The sequence below is a fragment of the Pinus tabuliformis genome, chromosome 5_1, assembly GCF_031772625.1.
Source record: "Pinus tabuliformis cultivar Carrire ecotype Pingquan chromosome 5_1, CPIR1, whole genome shotgun sequence".
In the NCBI taxonomy this organism is placed as follows: Eukaryota; Viridiplantae; Streptophyta; class Pinopsida; order Pinales; family Pinaceae; genus Pinus; species Pinus tabuliformis.
The window spans coordinates 315,204,685-315,218,638 of record NC_142305.1 but is presented as its reverse complement, the minus strand read 5'-3'; the positions used below and the strand labels follow the sequence as shown (position 1 = coordinate 315,218,638).

General features: G+C 39.8%; 1 protein-coding gene across 1 annotated transcript; it reads right to left on the bottom strand.

The window, feature by feature from the left end:
* Positions 1-9,461: 9,461 nt before the first annotated feature.
* Positions 9,462-13,703, bottom strand: LOC149164630 (uncharacterized). Its single transcript, XM_089429558.1, has 3 exons — positions 12,356-13,703; positions 11,315-12,028; positions 9,462-11,152 (listed from the first exon to the last, which is right to left on the bottom strand). The coding sequence occupies exons 1-3, from the start codon at positions 13,701-13,703 to the stop codon at positions 9,462-9,464; spliced, it is 3,753 nt and encodes a 1,250-aa protein (XP_089285684.1).
* Between the last annotated feature and the right edge of the window lie 251 nt (positions 13,704-13,954).

The window sequence follows — 13,954 nt, the reverse complement described above, 5'->3', positions numbered from 1 at the left end:
TTTGTATTTTGCACATTTTCTTTTAACCAGCCAAGAGTTGTCCTTGGAAACCACTATATTTTGATCAACTGGATGGAGTGCTTGAAGCTCTTATGAATCTCCTCCATGGCTGCACTGTGATCTTTAGTCAATCATTCTGCCTTGATTGATTTGTTTCCAGAAATCCCTAAAACAGCCCTGCAGTTGCCAATGTTTGCCATAAAATACAATTTTGCTAGTTATGTAACTGACCATACAACAACATGAATAATTGATTCTGCTGAAGAAATGGCACTGATCACACTCCTCGCTTCATAACACCCATTGTTTGTATTTTGCACATTTTGTTTGCAATCCAATCTTATGCCATACCTCAAGTCTTCTGTAGCTAAAATATTACATGAATGGTTTGTATTTTTCACATTTTGTTTGCAATACAACCTTATGCCATATCTCAAGTCTTCTGTAGCTAATGCATTACATGAATGATTGATTCTGCTGAGCATACAACAGTGGTCACACTCCTCTCTTCATATGGTGCACTGTATTTTGTTTATTTTGCTTGCAATCCAAACTTATGCCATACCTCCAGTCTCTGAAAGTGGATCAGCATGAGGGCTGTTATAATCCACTTGTGTTTCTGAGCTGGGAGAATCAAATGGTGGAGCAATCAAATCTCTAAGCCCTACTGTACCAGCATGAATACATGCCTCCAAAAAAGTTGCATTTTCCTTCATTAGCCTTATGTTTTGCATGGCCTGCCATTGTGCAGTAGGTTCTAACCTCTTCTTCCCATTGAGGGATCTGTTCCAGGTAGCATGAATTCATTGCACCTACATAGGAATGAGGCTAACAACATCAGAGATGCAAGCGCCAAACTTAAACCTTCAGCAGCAACCAAACCAGTAGTACACATGCATATATATACACTCACAAGAAGTAACAGGCTGCCACCGGGTATATGTTTCATATTTTACATGATCATCATAGCTGATAAAACCATGCATTTTGGCTGCATTGTCAAGAGTAGCTCGATCTAACCACCCAGTTCTTCTCTTGTCAAGAGCAGCTCAATCTAACAACCTGGCATTTCCATTGAAACTATACCTGTGCACAATTTGCACAACTTCATTGTCAAACAAATGCTCCTGAGGCCATCCCACAAAAATATCATGAATTTATACTCTGTTTTGATATCACTTTCATGAACATAGGCCTCTCCCAACAAAAATGTTATCATTACACTGTTCATATATCAAATTCCAGTATCTATTAAAGCATGATTTACTCAAGTATAAAATCTGAATTATGCCTTTAATCAGCCAAGAGTTGTCATTGGAAACCACTATATTTTGACCATATGGATGGAGTGCTTGAAGCTCTTTGCAAATCTCCTCCATGGCTGCACTGTGATCTCTAACCAATCATTCTGCCCTTATTGATTTGTTTCCAGAAATCCCTAAAACCAGCCCAGATTTTGCCAATGTTTTCCATTAAATACAATTTTGCTATTTATGTAACTGACCACACAGAAACATGAATGATTGATTCTACTGAAGAAATGGCACTGATCACACTCCTTGCTTCATAACGTGCACTGTTTGTATTTTGCACATTTTCTTTTAACCAGCCAAGTGTTGTCCTTGGAAACCACTATATTTTGATCAACTGGATGGAGTGCTTGAAGCTCTTATGATCTCCTCGATGGCTACACTTTGATCTTTAGTCAATCATTCTGCCTTTATTGATTTGTTTCCAGAAATCCCTAAAACAGCCTTGCAGTTGCCAATGTTTGCCATAAAATACAATTTTGCTCGTTATGTAACTAACCATACAGCAACATGAATAATTGATTCTGCTGAAGAAATGGCACTAATCACACTCCTCGCTTCATAACGCCCACTGTTTGTATTTTGCACATTTTGTTTGCAATCCAATCTTATGCCATACCTCTAGTCTTCTGTAGCTAAAACATTACATGAATGGTTTGTATTTTGCACATTTTGTTTGCAATACAATCTTATGCCATACCTCAGGTCATCTGTAGCTAATGCATTACATGAATGATTGATTCTACTGAGCATACAGCAGTGGTCACACTCCTCTCTTCATATGGTGCACTGTATTTTGTTTATTTTGCTTGCAATCCAAACTTATGCCATACCTCCAGTCTCTGAAAGTGGATTGGCATGAGGGCTGTTATAATCCACTTGTGTTTCCGAGCTGGGACAATCAAATGGTGGAGCAATCAAATCTGTAAGCCCTACTGTACCAGCATGAATACATGCCTCTCCAAAAAAGTTGCATTTTCCTTCATTAGCCTTATGTTTTGCATGGCCTGCCATTGTGCAGTAGGTTCTAACCTCTTCTTCCCATTGAGGGATCTATTCCAGGTAGCATGAATTCATTGCACCTACATAGGAATGAGGCTAACAACATCAGAGATGCAAGCGCCAAACTTAAACCTTCAGCAACAACCAAACTAGTAGTACACATGCATATATATACACTGACAAGAAGTAACAGGCTGCCTCCGGGTATATGTTTCATATTTCCCATGATCATCATAGCTGATAAAACCATGCATTTTGGCTGCATTGTCAAGAGCAGCTCGATCTAACCACCCAGTTTTTCTCTTGTCAAGAGCAGCTCAATCTAACAACCTGGCTTTTCCATTGAAACTATACCTATGCACAATTTTCACAGCTTCATTGTCAGACAAATGCTCCCCGAGGCCATCCCACAAAAATATCATGAATTTATACTCTACTTTGATTTTTATGTTGAGATATCTTTGTCCATCAACATCAAAATATCAAAATTGACACCCAGATGGAAAGTATTAGAAAGCTAATCCATAATCACCAACATAGCATTTACCCACCTACAATTATTATCATCATAAAGCACACATGAAACAAGACTACGAAGGAAATAATATGAGATTACCATGAGGGAAATCACCAACAACGCCACTGATCCCTTGAGGAAGACCACTATGCTAAACCCTCCCAAAGACTACTATGCTAAAATCTTAAGCCAATAATATTCTTTGTTAGTTATTCTTGAAAGTATAATGGTCACTGATGTGCATAAAAAGGACAACAGTGAGCATTGAATTTGCAGATTACTACAGAGGCCAATTGTAGAGAACCCCTTTGAAGTTTGTACTAAGCACCCACTATTGATCTCCCACATAGTACAGAAAATGAGATCAACATTGACTTTGGAAGATGCATGTATTATATTCTTACTGTTTCACAATTTTGATGTGATTAATATTTCATTGTTTTCTTATTTATCTCTTCCAATTTTAGACTACCTGCAAAACAATATCAAAGGATGGGTGATGATGGATATCAAGAGTGTTTGGTTGACATCGGCCATGGTAGCTAGCATTAAGGTTTTTAGTAAGAGATTCTCTATGATTGAAACTGATAGCAATAGCAGAATGAATTGCCAAAATTAATTGGTAATCAAGAGCTCCCCACGCATATACTTGCCGAGTGCTAAAGCATAATCATACATAAAAAACCTCGTAACTCTTCTAGGCGTTTACCACTTTGAAAGGGTAATGGCTCAGATATTGACTTCTATCGAAATAAGAAGTGTATGTAGGAATAGTATATCTAGTTCTGAACATTGAAATTCAGTTCCATCTCGAGATTCTAAATGCCCTTAAATGTCTCGATTCAGTTAGCATGAGTTATTCTGTGATATGCACTAATTAAATTTGCAAAATTAATCCCTTCAAATGAATAGAAAAATAAATCAAAGTTGATAACCCTGACAACTCTCTCAGTTTCCCCTTTAGGAGCTTCAAAGACAATATCTGGAGATGTAGGCAGTGGGTAGCCAGAGACCTGAGGGCTGAGGTAATATCGATGGAAAAAACGTCCTCCGAAAGCAAAAGCCCTTTTTTTGCCCGAAAACAGCTATGCTCCTGCTAGAAATATATGTATCCTATTCTTCCCTTCAATCCAGGTGCATCCTGGTTCCTGGTTCCTTAATCACCCTAGAAACCAAAACAGGACGCAGAGCAGTAATTTCAAACATCATAATGCACTCTAAATTGAATAGAATGCAATTCTATTGTTTCTCGAGTCTCGGCAAAGGACAAACGAATGCAGATTGCCAATCTGTTCTCGCTTGAAAGGAAATATGATCCATTGCAACCAAGAAGAGTCTCCTCCTCTTCTTGAATTACAGCGAGACAAAAAAACTACGGTTGTAGCAAGGGTTTACTTACTGGTAAGTGTTTACCTAGCCCCATGCTGCCTGCAATCGAAGACGCGAAATCCAAACCGTTCAGAGGGATGGAAGACCGACTGTTTACTCATTTTCCCCATGCTGAATTTCTTGAATTACAACGAGACAAAAAAAATACTGTTGCGGCAAGGGTTTACATGGCCTCGTTCTTCCTGTAATCGATGATGCAAACTCTAAACCGTTCGGAGGGATGGAAGATCGACCATTTACTCGTAGGCCGACTATGAGCCTCGCTTGCCTGTAATAGAAGAAGCAAAGTCGAAATTGTTCGATAGTGACGGATAAAAACTCTGCCTGCAAAACCCTCACTGGGGATAAAAGCTCATCAAGCTCCAAGCTCGTGGAGTGGGATGCCCAGAGACGCGGCCTGCTCAGCGAGATTTGAAGCAGCAAGAAAAATTGTGCGGAAAGAATATAAGAAACTAACCTAAACTACATCTAACGGTCTGGAACTTTTCAATCGTCTAACATTTGATCGAATGGTTCAAACAAATACACGGTGGCAATTGGGTGAGTTGATTTCAGAGAGAACTGGGTGAGTTGATTTCAGAGGGAACGCCTTACGGCGTAAATATGAAACTGTGCGCTGACACATATAACCAGGTCACTGCACGCTCATCTGTGCATTAACAGAATCTGGTTATGTTTAGCTTAATCTATATAAAATTAAATTAAAGGAAAATGGAAAGAGCGTGATGTGATGTTCCACTTTTGTCATTATCTATACGATGACCTAATTATTCGTCATATCAACTTTTGAAGTTAAGTGTACTGACCTAATTGTTATGAGCATCCAATAGCCTACACCTGTTGAATTATTGTTCCTCTTTGATTTATTATCTAGCCATGAAAACAAGGCTTCCAAAGGGATTTCACAAACCACATTTTTGTAAATTTCCATCGTACATTTTAATCGAAACAGGAAATGGAATAAATGATTTGGTTGGCTGGTACATCTAACCGGGTCACCACACACTTGTACGCGCGCGCATATATATATATATATATATATATATAATACTGTATGTGGAATCTTGTCATTCCTTCATTCATATATATATATGGAGTACACTTGTGTAACCAAATATATAGGTCTTCATTCTAGAATGTGTTAGGAGACGTTATTATGTACACATGTGTAGTGACTGACCATGAGTACCCAAACTCCACCCCCCAGGTCTAGCTTTTAGATCATTGTTGCCTGGAAAACATAATCCCATTTAATTTATTCCACGGAATGAAGCTATCCAATAAAGGGTCTATATTGTCCCTATAGAGAAGTTATGTGAAAGAGCCGAAAGCATAGATATTTCATTCTTAATAAAATGAATAATAAATAACGAAGAATTTAAAATCACGAGTTTGAAAATTTTAAATAATAAATATAAAATAACTATTTAAGCTAAAAAGTTATGTTAGTAATTTTGATGGGGTGTTGGAAAGTGTTAAAGAGGTACAAGAGAGGATTTCCAATCTTTTAATTAGATGTGGAATTAAAGTGAAGATGTGGACACTAGTAGATAATTATGCACTCTCAAATGCCCATGAGTAATGATGATGTAGGATATTAATTTATAAATATTCTATATCACTACATCTCTTTAGAGTTGCTAGAGGTAAGTTATAATTATTTGATGTATTGGTTGTATTAATTGTTTGGTTGTGGGGTCTTCTTTCTCCAAAGTCTGCACTTGTGGCTTTAAAATTGAGAAAGGTTCAGTCCCTTATGGTCTAGGCTTCCATAAATGAACCCCTATTTTTGGTTGAACTCTTCGTAATCTTCAGCAATCCATGGGGGTGCATGCAATAGGTTCGTGCCATTGATGGAGGGATGGTCATTACTAGGGTTCTTCTGCAGTCTTCAAGAACTCGCCTCTATAAGTTTTCTAATATTACTTATGACATTCAATTCTTTCTGGTGGTGTTGTAGTTGGAGTATTGTGATTCTGGTTTCCTAGGATTGGGATAATGTGGAGAGATATCTTGACTTTTCTCCATCCTACGGAAGATACTAGGACAGTCTATCCTACTTCCATTACTCGTTTGTGGATCCTTTGCCATTTTTCATACTTACCACCCGTGCCCATGAACCTATCCACTCTTCTTCACCTTGGTCTGCCATTGGCCTCCAATCCCTCAACCTTCTCCTCTCTCATGAGATTTTTTTCATTGGGTTCATAGTTTCTTTACTAGAATGCCTCAACAACAAATGTGGCTGAGATGCTGCCCGCGTGGCTAAGGACCCTCTAATAGGCCTAGTTTCAAGCCCCGTGTCTTGCTTACTGCTACCATATAGGCATGCCCACTCCCCCAAAAATTCAACTTGAAATCTAATTGCTCAAAGCATGGGGAGTTGAAGATACGAATTTTGAGTTTGACTCTGATATTTGGGCTAATGTTATTGATGGGGTTTTGGACCCTGGTCACACTAGGGGTTCCAGGAATCAATACCTCCACTTTGTCACTCTATATTGGTAGATAAAAACAATATTGCATTGAGTCATCTAGGAGAAGCAAGAAGAATACAATGAGACAATTATCCATCTCAACAATATCTACCGGGTCCAAAATCATTTGTGCACCCATCTAGTCATCCTTGATACTTCATTGTTGCATACAAGGACACATCTTTGATGCAAGAAATAGACATCACTAGGAGCAAGCACATAGGATCTCAACAATTCAACTTCTTCCGAGGAATAATGAGAATGGATGCTCATTATAATTGTATGCTTATGTTTTTTTAATCTCATGCATCATCAATGTAGGAAATAGACATCAAAAGGACCAAGCACATAGGTTCTCACCCATTCAACTTCTTCTGAGAATAATGACAATGGACGTTCATTATAATTGTATGCTTATGTTTTTTGAATCTCAATTTAAAGTTTGTATGTTACACACTTTTAGCCCATTTTTTGTAACCAACTATGATTTTTTAACTTAAATTTTGGCATAGCCAACCACATGTCATGGCTTAAATATAGTTACATGGTAGCTATGTATTTGGTAATTGTAATATAAGAGAAATTTTGAAATATATAACTAAACTTAAAAATTGTTATTTATATATAATCAAATACTTAGATTTTATTTTCCTTGATGATATGCTCTTATATCATTCAAAACTCATATCATGTTAAAAAATCATAATAAAGGAAAGAAATGAAACCAATTCTAAGTTTATGGGATATTGCATGCTCTTCTCAGTATTAAATAAATTTACAAGATTTTTTATTTTTATTTATTTATTTATTTTATTTTTTTCTAGAGTTCTTTAGCTCTAAGATTTTTTAAAGATATCCGGGACTAATTGATTTCAGAAATATTCAAGACTAATAGCTTCTATAAATAACTCACAACTAAATACTTGATTAACTCATACACAAGAGAGATCATACATTAAAAAAAAAATATAGTGACAAAGAGTTCTAGAAAAAAAAGAAAAAAACATTTACCTCTTTAGTTTTACCAATATAAAGAAGAAAATAAACATTTGCAAAGTACAAATAGATTATGATGAGATCTATAGTGAAATTAGGTGTGACTTAGTACCCAAAATATCATGAGATGAATGTCTATCACCTTTGTACACTAACGTGGTTTAATATTAAAAGCATTTTCTTTCAGAATCTTTAACATTTATTATCCATATTATTTTTTTTTTTTTTGAAAAAGTCGGTTGCTATGTATTATCTTCTGAAAAAAAAACGAGGGTCTAAATCCCTCTTTGTACATAAAGTTCGCAGATTGAGAGGAGACCAGGGGTTCACAAAATGAGGCTGCCCCCTTGGTCCTTAGTCTACTTTTTTCCTTACTACTGCTAGAGATGGTACTAGTATATATTCTGATGAAAGAGGATAACAAAAAGATGCATTTGACTTTCATTCAATCGATCATTATGTGTTGAATGTGTCTCGCTGTTGATTCTTCTGGATTCTCATCTTTGACTCCCTGGTTTGCGCTGGAGGAGCTAGTGGCATTGGGGTGCTTGTCCATCCAGGATTTCAGAGTGGCGAGCGATTCCTCAACATGGCCACAGCGATTGGAGAGCTGCTCGAATTGGTCTCGGAGAGAGGAGACCCTGTGCATGAAGAGCTGAATTTCTGCTTTGTATTTCTCCGTGTTGATGCGATCTTGTTCAAAAAGTCTTCTACTGTGCTCATCGAGACGCCTGTCATGCTCTTCTAGCCTTGCAGCAAGCAGCCCTTGTTTTTCCTCTATCAGTGATTGTTGGGTCCTTATTTCTTCCAGCTCAAATTGAAGGTCTGCACAGTGCAGACAGTCCTCATTGCGTGCCATGGAGAGGATGAAGCAAAAAGGGGAAAAGGTCCAGTAGGCAGTGAGGATTTTGAAGATTTTAGAAAAGTCTTGCAGACTGATTTGGAAGACCCGGTCAAGAAAGACAGAAGATCTTACTTTCTGAGCGACAAAAGAGAAGTATAAGTAGTGCCGGATGATGGCGCGCAAGCTTGGAGGGTGAATATTGAGGATAAGGGAGAATGGACCAGAGGGGGGCGTGTTAGCAGAGATCACTTTCTGAGCAACAAAAGAGAAATATAAAAGAGGCCGGATGATGGCGCGCAAGTTTGAAGGGAGAATACTGAAGATAAGGGAGAATGGGCCCGAGGGGGGCGTGCTGTAGGGGCAAGTTTGGAAGATGGAAGGCGGCCAGCAGAGGAGAAGTAATGAAAACAGAGAGTGAAGAAGGGATGGAACAGTAATACTAGCCTCCCCACAGAGACTATTCCTGAAAAACACCAAGACAAGGATTAGTGAAGAGATAAACAAAGCAGGGAGTAGCAATACCAGAGACTGATTTCGGCTTCGACTCTGGACGAGAGCGCCTTCATCAAACCAGAGTCGCTGCTCTTGCGCAAAGCAATGAATGGTAATTCTTTGCTTTCCTCTGCCCGTATTTATGGAGCGAAACCAACAATAGCCTGAGTGTATTACAGGAGACGGATCCTCTGAATTGATTAGATCTTTTCCTAAATCTCGATGGCGATTTGCTGGTGCAGTGTATTCGATCTTCCGTCCTTCGCTGAGTTGATTGGTTTTTCTTGGGATGTAAGTTGTTCTTTGAATCGATGCTTGAATGTGACTACTTATGCATTTCATGCTCTCTGTCAAGTGTCCTGAAGCTGTTGAAGCCATGCCCGTCACACGCTTGCTGGATCTGTGAGCCTGGGCAATGTCAGGATTGGCCTGTGTCATGGCAGAGGCTGGAAGGTATCTCTGTTATTGTGCCTCAACGCACCCTCCGGATTTCCAACTGCGTTATTCGCATGTTTGTCAGCTTCCCCATTGAACGTGCGAAGGATATGGTAGAATCTGATTTTTTCAAAGTGTTTGAGAAGGAGATTGATGCGTTGGATATGTTGCTGAAGGTTGCTGTTTGGTGATCTCCGATTGTGGTTCATGAAGCCAATGATTATGGAGGAATCTCCAAATACAAGAGCTTTTCTGATCCCCATGCTTTTTAATTGCAACAACCCTTGATAGAGAGCTAGGGCCTCTGCATTATTATTTGTTTTTTTTCCAAGACTCCATTCATAATTGCAAATTTCTTCTCCTAATTCATCTATGATGACACCTCCTGCGCCTGCTGGTCCTGGGTTGGCCTTTGAGGCGCCATCAAAGTATAAAATTGGGCAATTGCTACTCTGAATCCACCTCTTGTAGTCCTGGGTTGGAAGTCTGATTTCCCATTCCCTGGTCTGATTTTGATGCTGTCTGTCAGTTCTCTGTATACTCTGTTGATGTCTTGGACTGTCAAGAATATGCCTAATCATTGACCTCTCCTCAACTGAATAATCTGCTGCTTTGGTTGTCCCTGAGTGTTTTGCTGCAATTGTCTCCTGCGCCAAGAGGTGAGCTTTGTTGCATGTCTTCCATACATTACTCTCTTTGTTTTGGAAGATTTTTTTGTTTCTTGTGAGCCAGATTTTCCATAGTAGGTTGTGAGGTATGATATCCCAAGTTCTTTTGACAATCTTGCTCCTTTTATCTTTCCAAGGGCAGTTCCTTCTCCAATCTTGAATTGCCTCTGCAATGTTCTGATGAGATTGCCAAGTTATATTGCCCAAGTTGGACAAGTTGATCCAGCATTTCTTCGCGAAGGTACAATCAAGGAATAGATGGTGGATGGTTTCCTCTGCTGAGCAGCAATTGGGGCAAATTGAAGGTCCATGTATCCCTCTCTTTCTTAGATTTTCAGAAGTGAGGATTTTGCCTTTTAACAGCAGCCATATGAAGAATTTGACCTTGGGGATTGCCTCAGATTTCCATATTGTTCTCCATTGATTCCATATAGGAATCTGGTAAGTGCTGTTGCAAATGAATTGGTAGCCAGACATGATGGTGTAGCTTGAGCCCGTGGGGTCCCATCTAAATCCATCTGCTTCTCCTTTTTTAATGGGAGCTCTGTTTTGAAGGTTTTTATGGAGGACTTGGTAGCTTATTTCTAAGTTTGGGGGAATAGCTGGAAATTCCCAGCTAGTCCAGGCTCCTGTGTCAACATCCCAATTTGAAATTTGATCCAGCCTCTGAATGCCCTTGCTATTAAGATAGAGAATGAAGGGAATGGTTTCTTCGACTGTGTTTAGAGGTTGGAAACCCATTATCTTATCAGTGGCATAATTTATACTGCTCCCTCCCCCCGGAATCTTAGAGGTATTTTGTCTGAGAATGGGAATTGCTTTCTTACAGAGGTGCCAGATTTTAGTAGAATCTCTACTGGGAATATCAATATCAAGGAGTCTTTGCCTATTGTCAGAGAGATATTTGCATTCAATGACCTGTTTCCACCAAGCTTTTGGTTCATTGATTAATCTCCAAGCCATTTTGATCCCAAAAGCGAGGTTTAGAATTTTGGGGGCTCTAATTCCCAGCCCACCTCTATCTGAAGATTGAATTACGCTTTTCCAATTGACCAAATTGAATCTATTTTTTTCTTTTTTTCCTCCTTGCCATAAAAAGTTGCGGAGGGCAGTTTCCAGCTTATAATGAAAAGAGGCAGGAGCTTGGTAAAGAGTGAATCGGTATAGAGGTAAGGAGGAAATACCTGATTTGAGCAAGATTAATCTGCCTGCTGGGTTGAGCCATTGAGTTCCCCATTGCTGGACCTTCCTTTTGACTTTGTCTATTATTTCATTCCAGGTAGTGGCTTTTAGAGAGCCCATGGTGACCGGCATCCCAAGGTAGGTGAAGTGGTCCCAGGTTGCTTTGTAGGCAACACCAAAAATGTTGGCTATGCTGTGAGCTGTTTGATTGGAGATATTCCATCCATAAATACAACTTTTTTGAAAGTTGACTTCTCCCCCTGAGCACGCCATGAATTGATCGAGGAGGATTTTGAAGTGCCTTGCTATAGTAGTAGATGCCCCTCCAATGAGCAGAGTGTCGTCAGCAAATTGTGAGTGGTTGATATTCTTCACTCCGTTTCCGAACTTGATACCAGAGATGAGGCCAACTCTTCTGTTGTGTTCAAGGGTGCTGCTAAAAGATTCAGCCATCAAGATGAAAAGATAAGGGGAAAGAGGGCAACCTTGCCTTAACCCTCTTGAGGATTGAAATGCTTCGCAAGGGCGGCCATTTATGAGAGGAGAAATCCAGGGGCCAGAGATACAAGCAGCAATGGTGCTGATGAAGGCAGAATTAAATCCCATTTTCCTCAAGACAGCAAACAAGAAGGAGTGTCTTACTCGATCAAATGCATTGGCTAAGTCAAGCTTAAGAACGAAGCCTTTCTCCTGCCTTGAAGTGCTGGAGTGAATAGCTTCTTGGACCAAGGTGATGGTATCATGAATTTGCCTGTTGGACATGAAGCCTCCTTGATTTTCAGATATGAGGGAAGGGAGAAGGGGCTGGAGCCTAGCTGCTATAATTTTTGCAAAGATCTTGTAGGAAGTGTTACACAATGAAATAGGTCGAAATCTGGAAAAAGAAGTGGGGCGATTTTCTTTAGGAATGAGGGCGAGGAAAGTTGAATTTGTGAAGCCCCCCATTTTCTTTTTCCTTTGGATTCCATTCATCATTTTAACAAGGTCTTTTTTTATCAAATGCCAATGGTCCCTATAAAAATTTATTGGGAACCCATCTGGACCTGGAGACTTGTCTGGTTGTAAAGTCCAAATGGCTTTTCTGATTTCCTCCTCTGTTATTTCACTGTTTAAGCTGTCATTCTCCTCAAGAGAGATTTTTTCCGGTAGATGCTTAAGGAGCGCCGAATAGTCAGCGTCTCCTTGGTTTTCCGTGAGGAGACATTTATAATGGAGGAAGGCAGCTCGTTTGATGGATTCTTGGTCATTATGCTGGCTGCCATGGCTGTCAATTATAGTGTTTACATTGTTCCTTGTTTTTTTTGCAGTGGCCTTCTTATGAAAGTATGCCGTATTTTTATCACCTTCCTTTAACCATAATTCTCTTGATTTGATTCTCCACTTAATCTCTTCCGCTCTCTTGATTTGAATTAGCTGTCCCTGAACATCCCATTCTTTACTTTTCAGCTGATGAGTTAATCCATGGTCCTCTATTTGTTTATGAATCTCTTCCAAGTCCTGCTGTATTTTTTTCCTTATTTTTTCTGGCTCTTGATAGCTGACTTTTGCCCAATCCTTGAGTGCTTTCCTTATGTTTTGAAGTTTTGTTTCCCATATGTGATTTGGAGAGCCTTCAACATGATGCTTCCAAGTTGCTTCTATGATAGCCTCGGCCTCAGCGTTGTCTCTCCACAGAGGATTATACCTGAACGGAATTGGTCCCAAATGAGCTTGGGAGTCCAGCGTTAAGAGAATGGGGAAGTGATCAGAGGCTGTAACACTGAGAATTTTGGTGTGGCCGGCAGCGAAGGAGGAGAGGAGGGAGACATTGACCAAAATTCTGTCCAACCTTTCCATAATGTTGCCTGGCCCCAACCTTCTGTTGTTCCAAGTATATTTCCTATTTTTTGGGATGATATCCAGCAGTTCATGTTCAGCCATTATCACTTCCATCTGTCTTCTGAAGGGATCGGAGGTGAAGGTGCCCCCCCTTTTCTCATTCGCATGAAGGATTAAATTGAAGTCTCCAGCGAGAATAACATTTGAGTTCTGTTCGTTGTCTATTTCTTCCTTCAGTTCTTTCCAACATTGTTCCTTGTCCCGGTAATGGTTGGGGATATAGACATTATAAATGATGAAGTCACAACTCTCTTCCTTGTTGATAAGATTGGTCCTAACCCAGTTTTGATTGAGGACAGAGGATTTGCAGTCCCAGTACTGCTTATTCCACATAGTTGTGATTCCTCCAGAGGCTCCTCTGGAGTTGCTACTGGCCCCTGAGAAATTTTTTTGGGCATCTATAACTATTTGCATTTCGCTCTGACTTTGCTTGGTTTCCTGTATCAGAACAATTTCAGGTCTTTCTGTTTGAAGAAGATCTCGTAGGGCAGCTGATTTAGAGGGGTGCCCCATACCCCTGCTGTTCCAAGATAAAAGCTTCATCATGAGGCGTTCGAGCGAGGAGGTGCTCGCCTCTCATGATCTTTACCTGCTGTTTCTTTTTCTTGTGAACCTGTAATGAAGGATTCCATAGGGGTTTGGATCCCTAGGGCTATGTCCTTTTGCGTGCTTTCTTCCCGATGCTGCTTGGCTGACTTTCTTCCTGGTCCCGGTTTCTTATGGATATCACTGGAGGCGCCAATGTCTTTTGAAGAGCTTCTGGT

What these genes read in the sequence shown, in the direction of transcription:
- LOC149164630 (XM_089429558.1), bottom strand. Translation starts at nt 13,703, where the DNA reads ATGGGGCACCCCTCTAAATCAGCTGCCCTACGAGATCTTCTTCAAACA. An exon ending in ACAACCAGACAAGTCTCCAG is followed by an intron (nt 12,029 to 12,355) that starts GTCCAGATGGGT and finishes TGGTCCAAGAAG; the next exon opens with CTATTCACTCCAGCACTTCA. An exon ending in ATTAATCTTGCTCAAATCAG is followed by an intron (nt 11,153 to 11,314) that starts GTATTTCCTCCT and finishes TTCAATCTTCAG; the next exon opens with ATAGAGGTGGGCTGGGAATT.